This window comes from Salvelinus alpinus, chromosome 2 (genome assembly GCF_045679555.1).
Source record: "Salvelinus alpinus chromosome 2, SLU_Salpinus.1, whole genome shotgun sequence".
NCBI lineage: Eukaryota > Metazoa > Chordata > Actinopteri > Salmoniformes > Salmonidae > Salvelinus > Salvelinus alpinus.
In genome coordinates, this window is record NC_092087.1 from 121890424 (window position 1) to 121913509 (window position 23086).

General features: G+C 42.9%; 1 protein-coding gene across 3 annotated transcripts in view; it reads left to right on the top strand.

Annotated features, from left to right (window-relative positions):
• Positions 1-3708: 3708 nt before the first annotated feature.
• The window catches only part of LOC139568539 (VPS10 domain-containing receptor SorCS1-like), a 179858-nt gene continuing 160480 nt past the window's right edge, over positions 3709-23086 (top strand). For all 3 annotated transcript variants that reach the window (XR_011673628.1, XM_071390439.1, XM_071390440.1), the window contains exon 1: positions 3709-4686. Coding sequence is in view for 2 of the 3 variants with exons in the window: in XM_071390439.1 (XP_071246540.1) it covers positions 3874-4686 (813 nt within the window). In the remaining variant the exon portion in view is untranslated. The remainder of the gene's footprint in view (positions 4687-23086) is intronic.

Here is a 23086-nt window from a genome sequence, read left to right on the forward strand (position 1 = left end):
CGTTGGCTGGCTTCAGTGGGTCCTTGTTATAAAAGCTACAGTACATGTATAATGCTTTTATGACCAAGGCTTTTGGCTTTAGCTGGATGACATCATTGCTAAGCTCTGGCTTTGTTCATTAGGGGAGATCTCTCATTGCCATAAAACCTGGGTCTCTCAGTTCTGTTTAAACGGATAATCCAATTATACATGTCCCAATGCCTCACTATATCCACCAGACCTTGGGGTCGATTCAATTCAAAACTGAGCCAATTTAGAGGAAAGGAATTGAAATTTGAATCATGAATTGGAAACGGGGGTGTTAACTTAACCACCCACGGTCAAGCCTACTTTTGTGACTTTTCATTCATAGCAATTGGGCTTCTGATTCTCCCAAAGTCTGACTTTGAGTTTGAAACCTCATATTGTTATGGATGGACGGTCGGGCAATTAATTTTTCCTAGAAACAAACATCCCAAAACAGTGGAAATTGAAAGTGTTGAACTCTGCTGTTGAACTCTTCCCAATGAGTCACTGTCAACTGATTGCTCCTGACCCGACGATTGAACCCGGCAGAACCACACAGAGGGTGAATACCAAATAAAGTCTGTAATATGGGAAACATCTCCATTCACTAGAACTCTCTGTTTGAGACTCCACAAAGTGAAAAGAAAAGAACCATTCACTTGATCTCTTGTCTTTTCTAGCTTTTCCTGGAGCTGGAGACTTTCGATTTTTTCAAGACTTCAGTTCCTCCTTTTCCCTTTATTCTAGTCACCACTTGCTCTCCTCTTACCCCTTTAGAAAAAGATCCCTTTGGCTGTGTTTAGACAGGCAGTCCAATTCTGGTCTTTTTTTTCACAAATTGGTCTTTTAACCAAAATATCTGATGTGAAAGGATGTCATGTGATTGGTCAAAAGACCAATAAGTGGAAAAAATATCAGAATTGGGCTGCCTTTCTAAACGCAGCCTGGACAACTTCCTTGTTCGAGAGCTACTTTTACGAAGGGCATGTTTTGGCAGATAACTATATAAAAAGCCATGGCTTTTCTAGTTTGTGTCTGGCGATTTCAATTACTTGTTTGTGTTGGTGTTGCAGGCCTGTTTAACAGAGCCAAGGGTTTTTATGATAGGCTATCTGTGGCTGTGGTGTTGAAATGTGGCCCTGGGAGCTTCACTAGGGAAATGCAGGGATGCAGTAAAACGAATTGAATCCCTAATGTATGAGTAAAAGTTGTATCTATGTAGCATGGAGGCCCAGTTGATCAGCTGTCACAGAAACTTCTAACCAGAAATAACAATTATAGCCTAAAAAAGGGGGTTCTGTGACTAAGTTACATTTCATGGGTTACAAACGAGACATACATTTGCTTGCTTTTGAAAGTCCTCCAGTGAAGTTTCTTATATGTCCGTCAGAAATCTTACTCAACTTAAGGATAGTCTGAATCACCCACACTTCTACAGTCCTCTACAGTCACCTTCAGTCAGATGGCATCTTATACTTAACCCGTCTCCTTATGCGTCCTGATACTGTACCTCCTTTCTCCCAGTCCTTCTTTCTGTGTGACTCATTGACCTTGTCGTGCATTCATAGTCCACGTGCATACTAGTACAGTACAACTGGGTACAAATCAGACAAAGTAGGGTCTGAATATCATATTCCGCAACATCCTCCAAATCCATTTCTGCTATTGACAGGGCATTGATTCTGTGTGAATGGATGACGTGTCCAGACTTGGATGTGAGATGATGGGTTGTGAGACTGTACCACCCACTCACACACATGCAGGTGCATACACACACACACACACACACACACACACACACACACACACACACACACACACACACACACACACACACACACACACACACACACACACACACACACACACACACACACACACACACACACACACACACACACACACATGAAACACATGCCCACGTACACCCACACACTCAGCCAGGCAGCCATCTCTTCAATCACCATCACTCCCATCATCATGTCCATCGCTGTCTGCCTCAGTGTGTGTATGTGTGTGTGTGTGTGTGTGTGTGTGTGTGTGTGTGTGTGTGTGTGCCTGTGTGCACACTGGGGGAAGAACTGCTTGATAAGTGTCTTCCAGCCACATGGGGCCTGTCCATCACAGGACCATTAATCCAATCCAAAACGTCTGCTTAATGCAGTGTGCCACGGAGAGAGGCAATACTTAATATATTTTAGGTCTATGGTAGGACGTCAGGGGATTTAACACTTTAGGCCACCAAGAGAGGAGAAACATTCCAGTACAATGGGAATGATATTGGAATTCTATACCAATGATGGAGAATGAAACGTTAAAAATACACATTGGGAATTGGATAGCCTACCACTGATCACAGTCCTTAAAAAATACCATTAGATCGGTTTTTAATCTGAGGCCGATGTTTTAGGCTACTTGGATGAAAGCCAAGAAAATATTTTTACATCTCTATTTATTGTATCAACAACTCTTTATGTATGAATAGAAAAAAGAAAAAAAACGGAACATCTGTCAAGGTGGTTTGTGTTCATTTGTATTTCCCTCTATGCATTTAAACGCGCATCAGCACAACAATTATCGCATACATAATACGTCCAAACAAACAGCTACATTTCTGGCGTGTTTGTGTTTCCTCCCAAGTTACTGACATTGACCGTTTGCACAGTCTAGGGACCCATGCCTTTTAAATGGTAATACTCTTATTTCTGATGTGTGAAGAGAACATAACAGTATCTCATTATGATAACCGTACCTAGGCTATATGTTTACTCCAGTGTTCTTCACAGGTGGCATCTCACGTTTTGAAACATTTTCAGATAAGAAAAATGATTGACAGCGTCAATTTGGCACGGAGGCACGTTCTAGCAAGTCCCAGGTGAACTTGAGCCTCTTTTAGATATCAGATGTATCACGTAGGCTAGTGAACGACCTCGCATTGCTTATGATGCTCTCACATCACATGTAGAGAGATAATCTATAGCAGTGGTTTCAAACTCATTCCGCGGAGGGCCGCGTGTCGGCGGGTTTTTCGTTGTTCCTTTCAACTAAGACCTAGACAACCAGGCGGGGGGAGTTCAATCAAGTACAAGGGTGGAGCGAAAACCCGCAGACACTCGGCCCTCTGGAATGAGTTTGATACATGTGATCTAAAGCATATATTCTATGCCCATATAGAGGGTATTTCAATCTTAATAAACAACACCTCTATGTGATCCGTGACATTATGCATAATTGGGGTTTAATTCAAATGTTCTAATTTCGGAACACCCCCCTCTCCCTAAGAGCAATAGCACGACTATAACTTTAAAGCAATTAGATAGATTCATAATGAATATAACCATTCTCTTTCATCTTCTGAGAAATGTGATTGAGCAGTTGACTCATATGCACAGTAAACCTAGGCCTACTGGTAGATACAATCTACAGCTGTTAGGGATATTGTTAACAAGACCATAGTAATAGCCAACAACACTGACAAAGGACTCATATACAAAATAGTATTTAAAGATAGATCGAATAAGATGACTATTGCATACGTACGATAAATGCTAACAAATTATTTATTACGAAATTATTAATGCGTTGTTCTGGGTGAGGGGAAAAAACAGACGCAAGAAGAAATCTCGCCTTTCTTTTCCCTGGATACTGCCAGCTCCTCCCCCGCGCGCGCAGGGCTTCATTCGATCAAATCCTTCATCTGGGACCACTTCGCCGAGTCGCACTTTTTAACACTACAGAACAATTGGACGAGCCACAACTTGCGACGAGTTCTGTTGCTTAACATCAATTACAGTCACAAAGGGAAGAGAAGAAGAGAGTAAAAAAAGACTCAGTATCCAGACTGAGTATCTTTCTCTGCCACCAGCTATGGAGAGGGGGGTCAGATTATGCTCTATTTGGCACATCAGCGTTTTTTGGTTTCTGCTTTTGATAATTCTATCTTTCTTTCTAGCCGCTAAATCAGAGATAACTTGCAGATCATGTCAGCCGGGAGATAAGGGGCGTATTAAGGAATTACTACTTAAAACGGACACACGAGAATTCGCAACAGGGCACGGAGGGGAAGTTATTGGAAATGGAGATGGGACAACTGCTTCACGGAGTTTAAATTCTGCAAGTGCCGAAACTCAACAGCTTGATTGCGCAGCTGGTTCCGATGAATGCATCCAGAGGAAATACATGTACTCAAGGCGAAAACGGAATACTGACATGCTGCTCCGTTCCAAAAACGCACTACTCGATGGAGGAATGCACTACGGTGGTGGTAAACAGAGAAAATTCACCCCGCGCGGTGAGTACAAAGTTTCCAACCTGAAAATGAACCGTCATGCCGGCAATACAGATGTCGGGAAGGTTCGCGCAGATTTAATTCCTGGCGTCACACACAAGCACCGAGTTCGTAGGGACAGCCCGAGAGCTAATATTGGGGATGATAAAGTGAAGTCCTCCGGCTCACCCCAGAGAAGGGAGACACTGCCGCTGAGTTACTCGCGAGAGGGCATCACCTCACCGGCTGGGCGCAGCAGAGTGACACGGTCCGAATTGCGATGGAGCAACGAGGACAGAAGAGCGGCCAGTTCGAGGCAGGACGAACTCAAACTCACCAGTTCAACCTTCGCATTGACCGGAGATTCCTCTCACAACCAAGCCATGGTGCACTGGTCTGGGCAAAATAGCAGTGTAAGTGAATACTTGTACAGTTGTTTTAAAGTAATATTTGGTCTATGTGCGCATTCACGCAACGCATCAATGGAGATAAAATGTAGCCATCAGTTTGACTTTGATGAAATTGCCAATAATTTAGGCCCTACGAAACGTGTGTGTGTGCGTGCGTGCGTGTGGTGGAGTGCGCATAGACTGTGAGATTCCCAGGATTCATTCCGAGGCAACTGTGCATGCTGTCATCCCCAGTATAATTGCCAAAGCCTATTCGACATGCATCTCTTTTGTTGTTAAGTGATATCATCAAGTGACTGAACAATCATCGAACAAATCATGGCAGAGACACTCAAGACAGTTAACACAATCACCTCAGCATTTACTTATCCAAGACAATTTCCCCATGCTTTTCAGAGAGAATCTGTCTGACCCTCCTCCCCATACCTCATTACCCAGACTTAGTCCTGTCTGTAACGAAACTGATTTAATTTCAACACATCACCAGCCCCCAGTCAGTCATGACAGAAGTGACGTCCCCCATGCCTCCAGGTGTTTCTGAGGGGGCTTGAAAAACCAACTTTCAAAGTTTGACCTTATGCACTTGAGGTGTGGGATATCAAATACATCAAAAATATATTACCTATTTCATCTGTTGAGGCAGTAGTTAAATGGTCATCCTAGTGTCTTGTCAAGGGTTTCCCAATACAAAGTGGTGCACATTTTGTTCCTACCCAGTGCTAACACACTCTACTGGACTGTACTCCACTGAACTCTACTGAACTGTACTCTATACTGTATTGAACTCTACTCTACTGTACTATACTGATCTCTACTGTACTGAACTCTACTGTACTGTACTGAACTGTACTGTACTCTACTGTGCTGAACTTTGATGTCCAAACTTGTGAAACATAGACATCTATGATTGGTTCAGATTTTGTCTGGTTTGAACTCTACTCTATACTGTAGTGTAATGAACTCTACTGTTCTGCGCTGTGCTGTACTCTACTGAGCTCTACTCTATACTGTAATGAACTCTACTGTGCTGAACTTTTGATGTCCAAACTTGTGAAACATAGACATCTATGATTGGTTCAGATTTTGTCCGGTTTGGACCAACCAAATTTGGTCTTATTTGGGGGCAGAGCCCATAAAAAATAATTGCCAGTGTGTAGAGTCATACCCAGGGACCCATGATGAAATTCCATTTCTGTAATTCTGTTACCGGGTGTAAATTCAAGTCAATAGCTGTGTTCGAATACTCATACTTACTATACTATTTGTGATGTAAATTGAGAATGTAGTATTGGTCATAGTATGAATAGAGTTAGTATGCCAAAAGTTTCCGGATGTCGTACTACATTCGCCAAAATATGAAGTATACATGCAGTGGACACTATTTCCGTACTTTTAGGGCCGATAATGCAATTCTTCAGGAAATGGGCGTGGCTTCACAACATTTTCAGATTTGAAGAAAATGGTGGAAAATATGCAGCTGAAGTCCAACGATAAAAATGTATTGTATTAACTAATTATGACAAATGTTGAGCAATGTAATAAAGTAATGCTGCACGTTATGTTGGCTGACAATGTGTTGGCTACGTTATCCTTACGAACTGCATAGTATATCATTAGAGCAGTAGGTACTACCGGTATGTTAGCTAGCTACCTCGTTAGTTGGTTACTATTACTAATACATTGAACTTGCCAGTATATTAACTATCTGCTATCTAACTATCTACCCAATGTTTATTGACTTGATTATTCACGTCATTTTTAGCTAAGTGGTATAGTTGTTTTGATTTCTCAAATGGACATAAATTCGCTCTGGCTATCTACTCCAATTTCAGAGCACTCTCGTCTGAGTGAGCGAGAGCGCAGAATAACTGATGAATTTACGAATGCTCAACACCCGTTTTAATATGGCCGGTGTCAGTAAACATCGGCATAAAAGCCTAATTAAATTGTTGCTAGCAGCACAGTTACAGTCACCAACGCTCTGGATAACATGCAAACAGCCTAACCAGCTCTGCTGTGGCGAGAAGAAGTTGCATAGCAACAGAATCAACTTCCGGTAGACAGGCGTAGCGCTAGTATGCTCAACTGAAAGGATACCGTTTGTTTACAGTATACTAAAATGAACTAATAGTATGTAGTATATACTCATTAAGTATGTAGTATACAGTATGTTAGTATGGGTATTCGAACACAGCCAATGTGTCATGTCATAGCTGACACCCCGTTCTTTCTGCAGACATTGTTGAATCTTAATTCGGAGCAGATATTTACGATTTTTGGTGAAAACGTGGACACATAAACGAAGGGAGATGTTACCAAACTTAGCATCTGCACAGTTCTTCCAGTAAATGTGTTGGTTTGTTAAACTTTGAAATCAATGTTTTTTGTTTGACGACATACATTTGAATAGAAACATTTGAGTCTCAGCATAATTCTGTAGTTGCTCAGCAGCATCACCACTATATAGCCACATGGAACCTGTGCTGTTTTGTGATATGAATAGATTGGGTTCTAATTGTGTGCAACTGTGAAACAATTCCCCCCTCTCTTCTCACTTGTGACGCAAGCAACTTTGTAATGAGCAAGAATAGATCTCCTGCATTAAATATGTAGAGTTGTTGCTGTATGCAGAAATAAATAGAGACTCTTAGATTTTTCCCATCTGAGCACAAGTGCAAATAAACAGATGAGTTGACGATGCTTCATGGAGCAGAAATGGAAGTCTGTCTGTCGTTATATGGGATGTGTGCTGCTGCTGCTGTATATCTAACCTATTGGGCATTTACATAGTTAAGGGTATTAATGTTCCCGTATGCTTTGTGTGTGTTTGAGCCAGATTGGAATATGAAGGAATGTGCCTTCTCATAATAGCCCAAGAGACAGTGGTGGATTAAGTGATGGAGGGATGGAGTCATGCAGTAGAAGAGATGGGAGGTCTGTGTGTCTCTACCCTCTCTGTGTGTGTGTGTGTGTGTGTGTGTGTGTGTGTGTGTGTGTGTGTGTGTGTGTGTGTGTGTTAAATACTGTATGATTTTACATGTAGATAATGGATGATTCATCTGATCATATCCAGTAAGATGAAACAAACAAAAAAAGTTCAATTATGGAATAGTTCAATTATGGAAATGTCTGACTCAAAAAGGAGCTGAGATCATTTGTACATTCTGATCATTGTTTGGAGAGATGTTGGGACAGGCTTGGGATTTTAAATCTCATGGAAAGGTTACAGCAAAAACGCCAGAGTCCCGACGGGGATATGTGGCAATGGCATATTCCTTGCACGCACATAAAAGTGTGTCAGGAGACTGCATATTTACATTATTGAAATGTCAGGACATTAAGTACTTTGCTTGTCACTCAAGATAACAAGATGCAGCCTGACATATAGTCAATCCATGTAACAAGTTTACTCCGCAGCTTTGGACTGCCTCGGAAGATGTAGAATGTGCCTACATGCATCATGGGTATTAATATGGATTGAGTGGTATGGAAGTCAATGGCCCAATGCCGAATCGACACCTAAGCCTTTCGCCTTATGCACTTGTGGAGATCTGATAGGTTAGGTAGAAGTTTTAACTATATTTCTTACACCAATAAAATTCTCTCGGATCTCCACAAGTGCGTAGGCTGTAGGGCTTAGGGGTCCATTTGAGATTGGGCCAACATAGCGTTGAAGCTTCATCCTTGAATTCATGTTGCCACAGTACTCCTCAGTATCGGGTATTGCTCAGAAACGTCTTCACTTTAGTCATAGCAGATCTGGGTTTAAATAGTATTTGTTTTCTGTCAAATACTTCAGCTGTGCTTGACTGAGCTTGCCTGGCGCAATGGAACCAATGGAATAGTCCCAGAAGTGCCAACCCCGCCCATCTGGGACTTCATGAACCCAGGTCTGAGTCATAGAACCAGAATCAATGAATCAGAACCAAAGTCAGACTTGAACCAAGCCAGGAGCCAAACTCTGATTCCATTTACCCAGTTGAGGCAGTTCTTTATCAAGACAAAGACAAAACCCATACTGAAAAGGAAACGAGTTCTTAGCCATACAATGATCAAACAAAAGCATTTGTCAGAGAAGTTTATTTTTGAGCCGAACAGAAGAAGAAAATCAAATGTTTTAGTAGCCAATTAGTGAGTGAGTTGATCACATAAAGTTGGTGAAGAAGTGTGTTGTGAGAAACCAGCTCTCACCAGCTGTCGCGGTTTGACGACTGTCTCACTCTGGCTGTTCCTATGTGTTGAAGGAATCTATTTATGGTTCTGTACAGCAGTCGTCTCGTACATTAGTGGTGGCACATTTACAACATAAAAAAGAGAAACAGTCCTCTTTCAAACTAACATCTCTGATGTTTTTCTACCTCATCAAATGTTCTGTAATTTGCTCGTTTTCCAACAATTTGATGGTGTCAACGGGTCCTGCTTGCAATAGTGGCCACGGCGTAGCTAGTCATGTTAAACCAAGTACAACCTGTTATCCAAGATGGCTGAAGATCAAACAGGCAATTTAAATGAGCCGTATTGTCACGCCCTGACAGTAGAGATCCTTTTTTTTCACAGCCGTATATATTCCCCCCCAAGCAGACACATCGATGGCCCTGAACGAACTTTATCTGACTCTTTGTAAACTGGAAACCACACACCCTGAGGCTGCATTCATCGTAGCTGGGGATTTTAACAAGGCTAATCTAAAAACAAAACTCCCTAAATTCTATCAGCATATCGATTGTGCTACCAGGGCTGGAAAAACCCTAGATCATTGTTATACTAATTTCCGCGACGCATATAAGGCCCTCCCCCGCCCCCCTTTCGGAAAAGCTGACCACGACTCCATTTTGTTGATTCCAGCCTACAAACAGAAACTCAAACAACAAGCTCCCGCGCTCAGGTCTGTTCAACGCTGGTCCGACCAATCTGAATCCACGTTTCAAGACTGCTTCGATCACGCGGATTGGAATATGTTCCGCATCGCGTCCAACAACAATATTGACGAATATGCTGATTCGGTGAGCGAGTTCATTAGGAAGTGCATTGACGATGTCGTACCCACAGCAACGATTAAAACATTCCCAAACCAGAAACCGTGGATTGACGGCAGCATTCGCGTGAAACTGAAAGCGCGAACCACTGCTTTTAACCAGGGCAAGGTGACCGGAAGCATGACCGAATACAAACAGTGTAGCTATTCTCTCCGCAAGGCAATCAAACAGGCTAAGTCCCAGTACAGAGACAAAATCGAGTCGCAATTCAACAGCTCAGACACAAGAGGTATGTGGCAGGGTCTACAGTCAATCACGGACTACAAAAAGAAAACCAGCCCCGTCGCGGACCAGGATGTCTTGCTCCCAGACAGGCTAAACAACTTTTTTGCCCGCTTTGAGGACAATACAGTGCCACTGACACGGCCCCCTACCAAAACCTGCGGGCTCTCCTTCACTGCAGCCGAGGTGAGTAAAACATTTAAACGTGTTAACCCTCGCAAGGCTGCAGGCCCAGACGGCATTCCCAGCCGCGTCCTCAGAGCATGCGCAGACCAGCTGGCTGGTGTGTTTACGGACATATTCAATCAATCCTTATCCCAGTCTGCTGTTCCCACATGCTTCAAGAGGGCCACCATTGTTCCTGTTCCCAAGAAAGCTAAGGTAACTGAGCTAAACGACTACCGCCCCGTAGCACTCACTTCCGTCATCATGAAGTGCTTTGAGAGACTAGTCAAGGACCATATCACCTCCACTCTACCGGACACCCTAGACCCACTCCAATTTGCTTACCGACCCAATAGGTCCACAGACGACGCAATCGCAACCACACTGCACACTGCCCTAACCCATCTGGACAAGAGGAATACCCATGTGAGAATGCTGTTCATCGATTACAGCTCAGCATTCAACACCATAGTACCCTCCAAACTCGTCATCAAGCTCGAGACCCTGGGTCTCGACCCCGCCCTGTGCAACTGGGTCCTGGACTTCCTGACGGGCCGCCCCCAGGTGGTGAGGGTAGGTAACAACATCTCCACCCCGCTGATCCTCAACACTGGGGCCCCACAAGGGTGCGTTCTGAGCCCTCTCCTGTACTCCCTGTTCACCCACGACTGCGTGGCCATGCACGCCTCCAACTCAATCATCAAGTTTGCGGATGACACTACAGTGGTAGGCTTGATTACCAACAACGACGAGACGGCCTACAGGGAGGAGGTGAGGGCCCTCGGAGTGTGGTGTCAGGAAAATAACCTCACACTCAACGTCAACAAAACAAAGGAGATGATTGTGGACTTCAGGAAACAGCAGAGGGAGCACCCCCCTATCCACATCGACGGGTCAGTAGTGGAGAAGGTGGAAAGTTTTAAGTTCCTCGGTGTACACATCACGGACAAACTGAATTGGTCCACCCACACAGACAGCGTTGTGAAGAAGGCGCAGCAGCGCCTCTTCAACCTCAGGAGGCTGAAGAAATTCGGCTTGTCACCAAAAGCACTCACAAACTTCTACAGATGCACAATCGAGAGCATCCTGTCGGGCTGTATCACCGCCTGGTACGGCAACTGCTCCGCCCACAACCGTAAGGCTCTCCAGAGGGTAGTGAGGTCTGCAGAACGCATCACCGGGGGCAAACTACCTGCCCTCCAGGACACCTACACCACCCGATGTCACAGGAAGGCCATAAAGATCATCAAGGACAACAACCACCCAAGCCACTGCCTGTTCACCCCGCTATCATCCAGAAGGCGAGGTCAGTACAGGTGCATCAAAGCAGGGACCGAGAGACTGAAAAACAGCTTCTATCTCAAGGCCATCAGACTGTTAAACAGCCACCACTAACATTTAGCGGCCGCTGCCAACATACTGACTCAACTCCAGCCACTTTAAAAATGGGAATTGATGGAAATTATGTAAAAATGTACCACTAGCCACTTTAAACAATGCCACTTAATATAATGTTTACATACCCTACATTACCCATCTCATATGTATATACTGTACTCTATATCATCTACTGCATCTTGCCATCTTTATGTAATACATGTACCACTAGCCACTTTAAACTATGCCACTTTATGTTTACATACCCTACAGTACTCATCTCATATGTATATACCGTACTCTATACCATCTACTGCATCTGCCATGCCGTTCTGTACCACCACTCATTCATATATCTTTATGTACATATTCTTTATCCCTTTACACTTGTGTGTGTGTGTAAGGTAGTAGTTGTGGAATTGTTAGGTTAGATTACTTGTTGGTTATTACTGCATTGTCGGAACTAGAAGCACAAGCATTTCGCTACACTCGCATTAACATCTGCTAACCATGTGTATGTGACTAATAAAATTTGATTTGATTTGATTTGATTTGATTTTTTATGTCTCTATTTTGGTTGGTCAGGGCGTGAGTTTGGGTGGGCATTCTATGTCTGGTGTTCTATGTTGTCTATTTCTTTGAGTTTGGCCGTGTGTGGTTCTCAGAGGCAGCTGTTTATCGTTGTCTCTGATTGAGAACCATATTTAGGTAGCCTGTTTTCCCACTTTGAGTTGTGGGTGATTAATTTCTGTTTAGTGTGTGTTGCACCTGATGGAGCTGTTTCGGTTGTCTCTTTGTTGTTTTTGCATATTAGTGTTCAGTTTCGAATAAACATGATGAACACGTACCACGCTGCACTTTGGTCCTCCTCTCCTTCTCCCGACGACAATCGTTACACGTATGCTAAACTGATAGGCCCACACAATCAGGGCCACAGCAGTTGAATAGGAGAATACAACCATTGAAATGTACTATTACATATTCATTGGCCCTGTCAGAGAGAAGTTTGTGTTTTCTGTTGCTATTTCTTTCCAGTCATTTGGCACTTTGTTATTATCCTGCACCACCAACTGTGCTGTTCCTGTATTCCCACTCCTCACACCCCAACTCCCATGTACAAAACAGTGAGTCACAGAGTGATATCACTCGAATATGAACTAAAATAACAGCAGCCTAACAAAGGCGCAGTGCAATCTACTCTTTCAATTTTCCCCCATCTCCAAAAGGAAGTAGTGATAGAAACACATTTACTTGTATTGCAATGGGATTAACCTCCAAACTACAGTGGCTAAGGGGCTAAGGATAGGACTGAGCAACTGGTAAATATCTGGTCATATTCTATAACAGATACAAATATTTGTCATAATGTGTTACATTCAACAGTTGAATGTGGTGCTTGGTTGGTGGTTGTGGTACTGTACACTAATATTTATTTGTGTAGACAGACATTCAATCTTCTGATAACTACTGTTTCAATGCCATATGATTGACTTCTTATCTTACTAGAGAACACCAAGCTCTGTTCCGCCCTCCACCACCTCCCACTGGTAGGAGAGTTAACTCTGGTGTCTGTGTCTGTCTGGGATAATTGAGCCGCAGGGTATGTGCTGGGTCAGGCACTGATCAGGCGGCGGGCCCAGGGAGGCCGTCACGGTCCGCTAGCCAGCGTTTATTCACCGGTCTGGCTAACACAGCCCTCCCTCGTTTGCCTGTAAACAAAACCCACCAGGCCCAGGTTTGCTCATTGTTTGCTCATTGTTTCTCACTTTTCTTTCTCAGACAACTCCCAGAGGAATTATTCACAAATAATTAAGACGGCCTGAGTTGGAAAACCTTAACAAAATCTAGTAGCGATATTGAAAGCATCAGCTCTCCTTGTTGTTATAGAGCCCCAGTTTATAAGTAATGTACCTGGGTAGCACTCTAATCCCACCCTAGGAGGCCTCAGGAGTGCACACTTCATTTCAGTAAGTGCCCTTCCCCTTCCCCTGCCCCCCACCCTCCTCCACTCACACTCACTGTTGGATCCTGTCTCAATCATATTTTGATATGATTTCATCATCTTTCATGTTTGCTTGCCCTGGACAATATTCCAGGTCCCTATAGTGTTAAGTGAAGTAGATTAGTTATTTACCAATAGAGATTGAATCAAGTAAAAGCCAACTGGTAGATAATGCTTGCTGAGAGCGTGGGGGTAAATAGATTGCGGGGCTGTAAACACTGGTGTTTCAATTTCAAGGGTTATCAGTGTAATGCTATGCTATTTCCAGGGGATTGTAGGTGAAATAATTGTGTTTTACATGCATGGTTTGGTGTCAAGAAGTTGGACAGCAGTGACGGGAAGCCATTGTAGCACATTACTGCTGTAAAAGGAAATATACTTATCTATCTTATCTGTTGTTAACTATACAATTTATTATTTAATTCAAACCGATTCATTTTGAATATGTTTACAGATTTTAAAGTTTGCACTTGCCAATTTAGCTGAAATGAACAACACAACATTTGTCATATTCCTTTTTGAAAGTACTCCTAGTTTACCTTTTGACAAATGTTGATTTATTCGGATAACTAACTCGCACTCAAATAACAGTCAGTGGTGCAGTCATACAAGTGCTAATTCTCCCTCTCAGCACATCACACATCTGGATGGATTCCCACTTCGTAATATCCAGTGACACGTCATATACCAGGCAGGTAGTGGTGGTGGTGGTAATGGCATATTATCCTCCCACCACTCTCTGGTTCCCCTCTCCTGCTGAATGGTGTCATTATTTAAAGCCATCTCACGTGCACACATACACACTGAGGCAGACGGCGATGGACATGATGATGGGAGGGATGGTGATTGAGGAGCTGGCTGCCTGGCTGTGTGTGTGTGTGTGCTGTGTGGGAGAGATGAGAGGTGTGCTTAGCAGGGCCATGCCATTAGAGATGCATTGAGGCGCGGTGCAAAGGCCTGGCTTCAAGGTGGAACACGATCAGGCTCTGTGAGAATTCATCACTGTTCGGTTATCAGCCTTTGATTTATGCATGTACTGAAGAGTAGGCAGACATCTGAGGATGACTAAAATATGGAAGGGGTTAGTAAGAATGACTGAATTATGAATAAGGGTTTTCCTTCTGCAGGTGTTCAGGAAAGTTCTAAATAACTTGTCATTGAGTAGGAAATAGTAATCTGTATATTTGTTGTGATGGCTGTTATGGTTGGTGTCATGCATCAAGTTAGACTACTTTAAAACAAAAACCCTGTTGACTTCTGGTAGAAAAGTTATGTGTTCACTATAATGTGGATACTGTTGATGTCCATTGGTGGCATCATATTCTTATAATTACTTGAGCAGGGAAACAGAAATTGCATTATCTCAAGTGTTGGATTTCCTTGATTGCCATGTTATTGAGTTGATTATCTTGTGTGTGCTTACGTCTCTGCTCTCCATATGGAATAGAATGGGCCCAGTGCAAAGTTTTCATATTAGATCCGTTTGGTCAGATGTATTATTTCTCGTTTCAGATTTGATTGTAAATGTTGAGTTTCACATTCAAGGCCTAGCCACTTTGGCGGTGAGATGAGCCACTCATGTTCATAGCTCCAGTAAGTGGAGTTTGTCCTTTAACCAGAACTGGACAGAAATAGTAGAGGTTCCAACCTCCCAGTGGGAGGATGGTTGAGTATCTGGACCGTACATATACTCACACATCGTGCTAATCCCATTGACATTTTGGACATTTGATACAGCACGAGGAACATTTTGATACGTCAAGCCACTTTTCCACGTCTATCTTGCTAATCACATCGAGAAATTGACCGTTTTATACGTCCATCCGGCAACATTTCCCCCGGTTGCGAGACGAGGCGTTTGAACGACAGCTTTGTAAAGCAATCCACAGCAACAGCCGCATGATTCCAGATCTGATGATTATGTCCCTTCAGTAAATAGCTACAGAGAGATCGAGACGGATGAAAAAAAAACAATATTAACTTTTATTGAATAGGTTGTTTTGCAACACACAGAGCTGCAACACACTCCTCCAGAAACATACAGTAAGCCCTACATCAAGATGGGTTCTGCTTTCAGGTCGTCTTCTTCTCTCTCTTCTTAATCTCAGGCAAATGGGAATGAATTGGGATGAATCGCTGTGCACAGAGTGTATACACATTAGTAGTTTCCTCGGAGCTCGTAGCAGCTCGTGTCCCCTTTCGCCATTCAGATTGACAAGGATGATTGTTGGCAGCTATTGAAAGACAGTCGGAGGTCCTCTTTAGGCAGCCAGACAGTCCCATCTAGGCCCATCTCCGCACTGATCAGGTGCAGAATTGTATGTGGCACAAATTGAATGCCAGGCAATCTGTAACCCCGAGGAGTATGGCTGAAAGCGAAGATAAAAATGATTTTTTTTCAATGAAGAAACGCTGGGGAGGCAGACGGGGTGAAAGAGATGAGGTGGGATGAGATGACTGGCTCCAGTTAATTGACCAAGTCCAGATAAAGCAAGGAGACAGAGACTGGGGAGGAGGGGTGAATGGTAACCCACCCCCAAAAAATATAGAATGGCATTTGCTCTCCTTAGGAACCATCAGCCAACATGTGTTTCTCCTTTCAATAAGCGGCTGGTTATGTCTGGCGCCGTCTATGGGCACAGCGAACAAAATCAAACTCGAGATTAACCTTGTTTTTGCCCCACTTACGCTCTGGGAAAGCAACATCTCACAATACAAGGGACTTTCAGATTCAAAACAAAAAGCGAACAGCAAAGTTCTCTCTTCTCCTTTTACTACCACACCCACTGGAGGTAGTTTTAATAGATTACGACGGACGACCTGAGGAGTGGTTTACAACGACTCTCTTTCTATAAAGACAGATAGGATTAATGTCTATACGTTCCCCTCTGTACGTGACTTGGCTCTGTATCAGCTTCTCTATGCTATTATAGAGAACATATATACAGTTTTTATTTTTGTCACCTAATTTTTTCTTTTCTATTGAATGGGTTAGTTAAGTCCACATAATATTTCTCCAGCTGCACTGAAGGCCATTCTGTTGCGTTTGTGTGTGTGTGTGTGTGTGAGAGAGAGAGAGAGTCAGAGAGAAACATCGGTAGATAGAGAGCGAGACAGACATACAGAAAGCGAGAGAAGGAAGGAAAGAGAGGAAGGAGGCCAGAAAGACTAATCAATCTTACATATGTAATTGACATTCCCCCTAGATGTTATTAAACATGCAGCTCGCTTTTGCCCAGTACAAACGGAGAATTACGCTTCCGTCGCTACCTGCCGACAACCACCTGACAACATTAAACAACTGGAAAAAGGTTTACCACAATGGTGTGGTTGCACACAAAATGGATTGAGTACCTGCTATTGGTTACAGTATTCACTACAGTACAATACTGGATTGTGTTCCTGCTGTTGGTTACAGTATTTACTACAGTACAATAAATACTGGATTGTGTTCCGGCTATTGGTTACAGTATTTACTACAGTACAATAGTGGAATATGTTCCTGCTATTGGTTACAGTATTTACTACAGTACAATAAATACTGGATTGTGTTCCTGGTATTGGTTACAGTATTTACTACAGTACAATACTGGAATATGTTCCTGCTATTGGTTACAGTATTTACTACAGTACAATAAATACTGGATTGTATCAGTGAATAAAGCCAGACAGAAAAAAAGAACAGGAAATCAACTAAGAATGAACTTGTTAATTTAGATGAGATCTCAGCTCTTAAAGTGAAGAGGAGAAATGATGAATATGCATAAGTAGAATCAACAAATGAACATGATGATTTATTTGTAGAATTAACCTTTTAGTGAACAAATTCCAACCAGTCTTTTATGGTATGTAAATGACATTCTATCAGATGTGAGATGAAAAAGCACATCAGCTGTACCTGGCACGCATCGGTGACTGTTCACACTCTACTGATCATCCATATTGGACTACCTCTACTTACAATTTCAGTACACACTATTCCCTTGAGAATACTGCAGATTGGACTGTGAAGAAGTAACACTTTAAGCTGTCCTTTCGTGAACCTGTAAGGGCTCAATTCTTCCCTCGGTAGTTTTAGATATTCTAGTCAGGTGAGTGGTGGCCCTGTTAGCAGATTGAATAGAGGTATTAATATTAAATGAGGATTTATGGAAGAGAAAAACTTTCCCTAGAATGCATCATCAAACAGCTGTGAGTGTGGAGAGGAAGGGCCCCCTGTCTTGAAAAGGCGAGAGACATATCAAAGGCAGGTATGAATTAATATATTAAATAAATCATGCCCAGAAAATGTTCATTCCTTTTGAATCTCTAAGCTGGTGCGTGCATATGAACATATACGTAACTTTGAGGCTCAAAAACAAACCGATGTCTAATCTCGTTGTTTACACAGTAAAATAATGTTTGTTCAGTGAATTAGTTCAGCATGTTTTTGTGGTGTGAGAAATCTGAGACTGACTGGGCTTGTAAAGTTGTTTTTAGCGTTCTGATATGTGCCTCTGACCGGTTCCCACCGGATTTGATAGATCTGGAAACCGGGCCGCCATTTTGGTTCTTTCTTTGAAGTAAGGAATGGTTTGGATGCAACTGGCAGAGATAAGCCTGGTGCTTTTGGCAGCTCCCATCTGTGTGAAACCTCATTGAAAGACACGTCGGAGACTGATGAAGACATCTGGAGATACTACCTGCCACATCTGCATGCCACAACTACCCGCATCCAAATGTGTTTACCTCAACAGGCCTCATCACTGCCGAATTACCATGTAGCCTTCAGATGAAGCTTTGATCGGGCCGCCCTCGATGCCGCAGCTCCAGGAGCCAACCGGCAACCATCAGTCTCCATTAGCTGCCACCAAAGTGACGGTTTTGACATCACACATAGGCTAGGCTTCATTAGAGGCATCCTGGCTGGACTTCGTCTTTAATCTCTATTCTCATAGACTAGAGACCGGCTGTGGATGTCCGTTTGTCCCCACGTCTGTAATTTAGCCGTAGGTGTTCAGTGGCTTTGAATCCCATCACTGTGGGTTAATCATCATTCACCAACCTCATCCCCATCTAGCAGATCTGATTTCCTGCATCTAAACGTTGTTACATATTAAATGTGCCTAGAATATAGTTGCATTAAAAGGGATGCTTTTTGGTGTGTCATTTCAATGTAAAGTTGTAGAGGGGACAGTGGGAGTGCAGGTGGCGGTTGATTGATAGTGTCTGACTACAGCGGGGCTTAGCTCATTAGTATTTTCTGGGCTTTCGATTGGTGCACCAGGAAACAGGGGCTTAATTAGTTCATCCACTCAGCAGCGATATGCTCCTGGGGTTCACCGGGCCTTAATAAAGGCTTCTACCATTCAGACAGAGATGAATTCTCAGCCCTCTTCGTTGACATGGAGTTCAAAGGAAATCACCCAAGACTAGATACAACGTCTGGCGGTCTTGGTCAATTTAGTTCTGTCTCTGTGTATTACCCGTTTCATACTTCTTTGTAATGCCGAGATGCTCCAGATAGATGGGAGAGACGAGAGAGACAGGGGATAGGGATATCTACCTTCACTCTTTCCCATAGACCTTCATGGAGGAAGCTTGAGTGAGTCCTCTTGCGAGATTAGGTGATACTGTATTAGATTATTTTAGCATGAGTTGCGATTTGAGAAGGCACATATTTCAACCTGCCAGATAGGGGCTCATGGGAGCCCTGGTGGTGCAACACTGTATTACCTCCCAACTGCCTCCAACGCAGAGGTGGAGTATCGAAAGGAGTTTGTTTGTACATTCCATTATTCATTAAATCAGTCATTTATTCATTAGACATAGGTGGGGGTTTTCTAAAGCAGGTGTGTCTTTTGATATTTAAATTATGATTTTTAATGGGATCCGGCCTTCATTTTGATTGAGGAAAAACAACATAACGTTCTTGACCAAACATCTGGAGTGTTTCTTTGTTTGGTACTCGGGGTGAGTGCTTCAATGACTCTGTCTTTTCTAGGGATGTTTAAGAGGCAAAACCAGACCAATAGTTTCAGTCATTTTAACAATATACATCACCAAGTCTGTTTCATGCCCTTTCTTACTTATCTCAAGATTGGATCAATTTACACAGCCACTGTATTATAAAACCTTATTGCTATTCACCTTTATAATATAATTATGGTAATTTCAAGTCATTTTGTAATTTTATTAGTTAAAGAAGATTACATCCATTTTCATTTAAATCTATGAAAGCAGACTTACTGAACCATAATCACACTCATCTGTCATTTTGTAATACACACCGCTAATTAACATCTACTTTTTAATCAAGTAATTATCTAATTAGGGGAACTTTTGAATCTAAGTTAAAAGCCTGTGCTAGCAAACATTAAACCATAATGATTACTTCTAACACACACTATGATTATAACTTAGGTCTTTGTAAATGAAATCACTCCTACACATAGGAGGTCCATTCATAGTCTGTCCATTCAACACCATTCAATGCTTCCAATTCCAACTTGTATGTGGTATTCCCCTTTAACAGAGAAATACAGAGGCATATGTACACCTGCAACCAGTAGGAAGTCACCTTTGACCTTTCCTCTCCACTTGGTACCCTTCCAGTCAGAGATGGTGCCATGCTGGGATGTACCATCCAAATCAAAGTGGACTCTTTCCTCCTCTGGCGGCCTGCCAGATCCTACTATGCCAGGTTTGCCAGGTGCTCATGGGCCCGACACAAGGACCCAAGGCAGGTAGCCCTCCCCAGTCCCCAAGCCAGATGGCCCAACCCTAGGGCTACGTCACCGAGACCTCCCCCTGGGGCTGTCTGCCACTGTCCGCTGGTCATCATCACCAGGGTTGCCAAGAAAACCCATAACCATCCTGTTTAAATTTAAATCAGAGAGATCAAAGAATCAAGAAACGGAGCTTTTAGTGAACTTAGGTAACACATGGATGGTGCCTCAGATCAGTCACTTTCCTAGCGCTGCTCTTCCCATGTCTTATACACTGCCCATTGTGATTTAGCTCACAGAAGGGGCAATCAAGTCAGGTTTCATCTCGAAATGACTTTGCCATTAACATTAAAGCTTATCAATGTAGGATAGCAAGGCAGAGGACTCTAGGCTTTAAACATACTGTACCAGCAGTGCTTGATTGCAAGTAAATCAAGCCACGGACATAGAAAAAATACAATAGTATGCAGAGGATGGCGAGAGGTGCTCAAAGCAAAACCGTCCAGTCTTCTCACATAACACACACACCCCGCCAGGCTTGTCCAAGGTCAAGGTCGGCTGGCAGAACTGACTGTGCAAGCATATCTATTCACTTCATATCTGTAAAAACTTTAACTGGTTGTCTCATGCGAAATAACCCAGGGTCTGCAGAGCGGTTGCCTACAGTGTTATCTCTTTGAATGAAGAGATTGTGGAAGCGGATAACAAGTTTAAAATGGTGTTCATACAAATGTGGATGATTCCCCGAGACGATAAGTGCTGTGTTTAAACAATACGGGGGGACGCAATCTCACAAACAACACACTTTTTTAATGTTGAATGTGATTCGGAATAATTGTTTGACTACCAAACCATTTATACAAAGACAAAAAAAGATTACATTGAATTTAATCAATTATGCTGGCATACAAACATAATAATATATTGAATAAAAATATGTACGCAACATGCAACAATTTCAATTTTCCCCACTAAAGGGCTTTATTATAGCTGTCCGGGTGGCTGGTCTCAGACGATCCCGCAGAGAAGAAGCCAGATGGGGAGGTCCTGGGCTGGCTTACACATGATCTGTAATTTTTAGTCCGGTTGGACGTACTGCCAAATTCTCTAAAACGACGTTGGAGGCGGCTTATGGTAGAGAAATTAACATTACATGATCTGGCAACAGCTCTGGTGGACATCCTTGCAGTCAGCCTGCCAATTGCACACTCCCTCAACTTGAGACATCTGTGGCATTGTGTTGTGTTACAAAATTGAACATTTTAGAGTGACCTTTTATTGTCCCCAGTACAAGGTGCACCTGTGTAATGATCCTGCTGTTTAGTCAGCTTCTTGATAATCCATCCACCTGACAGGTGTGGCATATCAAATTTGTGCATAAAATTTGAGATAAATAAGCCCGTATGGAATGTTTCATGAAACATAGGACCAACACTTTACATGTTGCTTTTTATAATTTTGTTAAGTGTAGTTTGTAGGCTATTGTTTGTACTTTCTATTTTGTCATAACTTCCTTTTAAAATGTTGCTGGATAAGCTATGTACACAGCAGTGGAGGCTCCTCAGATGAGGAAGGGGAGTACCATCCTCCTCAGAGAATTTCATAAAAATGGTAAAACATTAAAAATGTTATAATTTTTAGATAAAACTATGCTAAATATAATCACGTCACCAAATAATTTATTAAAACACACTATTTTGATTACCAACAACGCCGAGACTGCCTACAGGGAGGAGGTGAGGGCCCTTGGAGTGTGGTGTCAGGAAAATAACCTCACACTGTCACGTTCCTGACCTTATTTCCTTTGTTTAGTATGTGTTTAGTTGGTCAGGACATGAGCTGGGTGGGCATTCTATGTTATGTGTTTCTATGTTGGGTTGTCAACTAGCCTGATATGGTTCTCAATCAGGGGCAGGTGTTTTACGTTTCCTCTGATTGAGAACCATATTAAGGTAGGCTGTTCTCACTGTTTGTTTGTGGGTGATTGTTGCTGTGTCTGTGTTTGTTCGCCACACGGTACTGTTTCGTTTTGTTCGTTCGTTCGTTCGTTTGTTCCTTCCTTCCTGTTCGTGCGTTCATTTTTATATGTTCTCTAGTTCAGGTCTGTTCACGTCGTTTATTGTTTTGTAGTTTGTTTAAGTGTTTTTCCGTCTTCGTTTACTTAAATAAATAAGTATGTATTCAAACCACGCTGCATTTTGGTCCGATCCTTGCTCCTCCTCAGACGAGGAGGAAGACGAGCGTTACACACACTCAACGTCAACAACACAAAGGAGATTATTGTGGACTTCAGGAAACAGCAGAGGGAGCATCCCCCTATCCACATCGACGGGACAGTAGTGGAGAAGTTGGAAAGTTTTAAGTTCCTCGGCGTACATATCACGGACAAACTGAAATGGTCCACCCACACAGACAGCGTGGTGTAGAAGGCGGAAGAAATTTGGCTTGTCACCGAAAACACTCACAAACTTTTACAGATGCACAATTAAGAGCATACTGTCGGGCTGTATCACCGCCTGGTACGGCAACTGCTCTGCCCACAACCGTAAGGCTCTCCAGAGGGTAGTGAGGTCTGCACAACGCATCACTGAGGGAAAACTACCTGCCCTCCAGGACACATACATCACCTGATGTTACAGGAAGGTCAAAAAGTTAATCAAGGACAACAACCACCCAAGCCACTGCCTGTTCACCCCGCTATCATCCAGAAGGCGAGGTCAGTACAGGTGCATCAAAGCTGCGACCGAGAAACTGAAAAACAGCTTCTATCTCAAGGCCATCAGACTGTTAAACAGCCATCACTAACACTGAGTGGCTGCTGCCAACAAACTGACTCAATCTCTAGCCACTTTAATAATTGGATGTAATAAATGTATCACTAGTCACCGTAAACA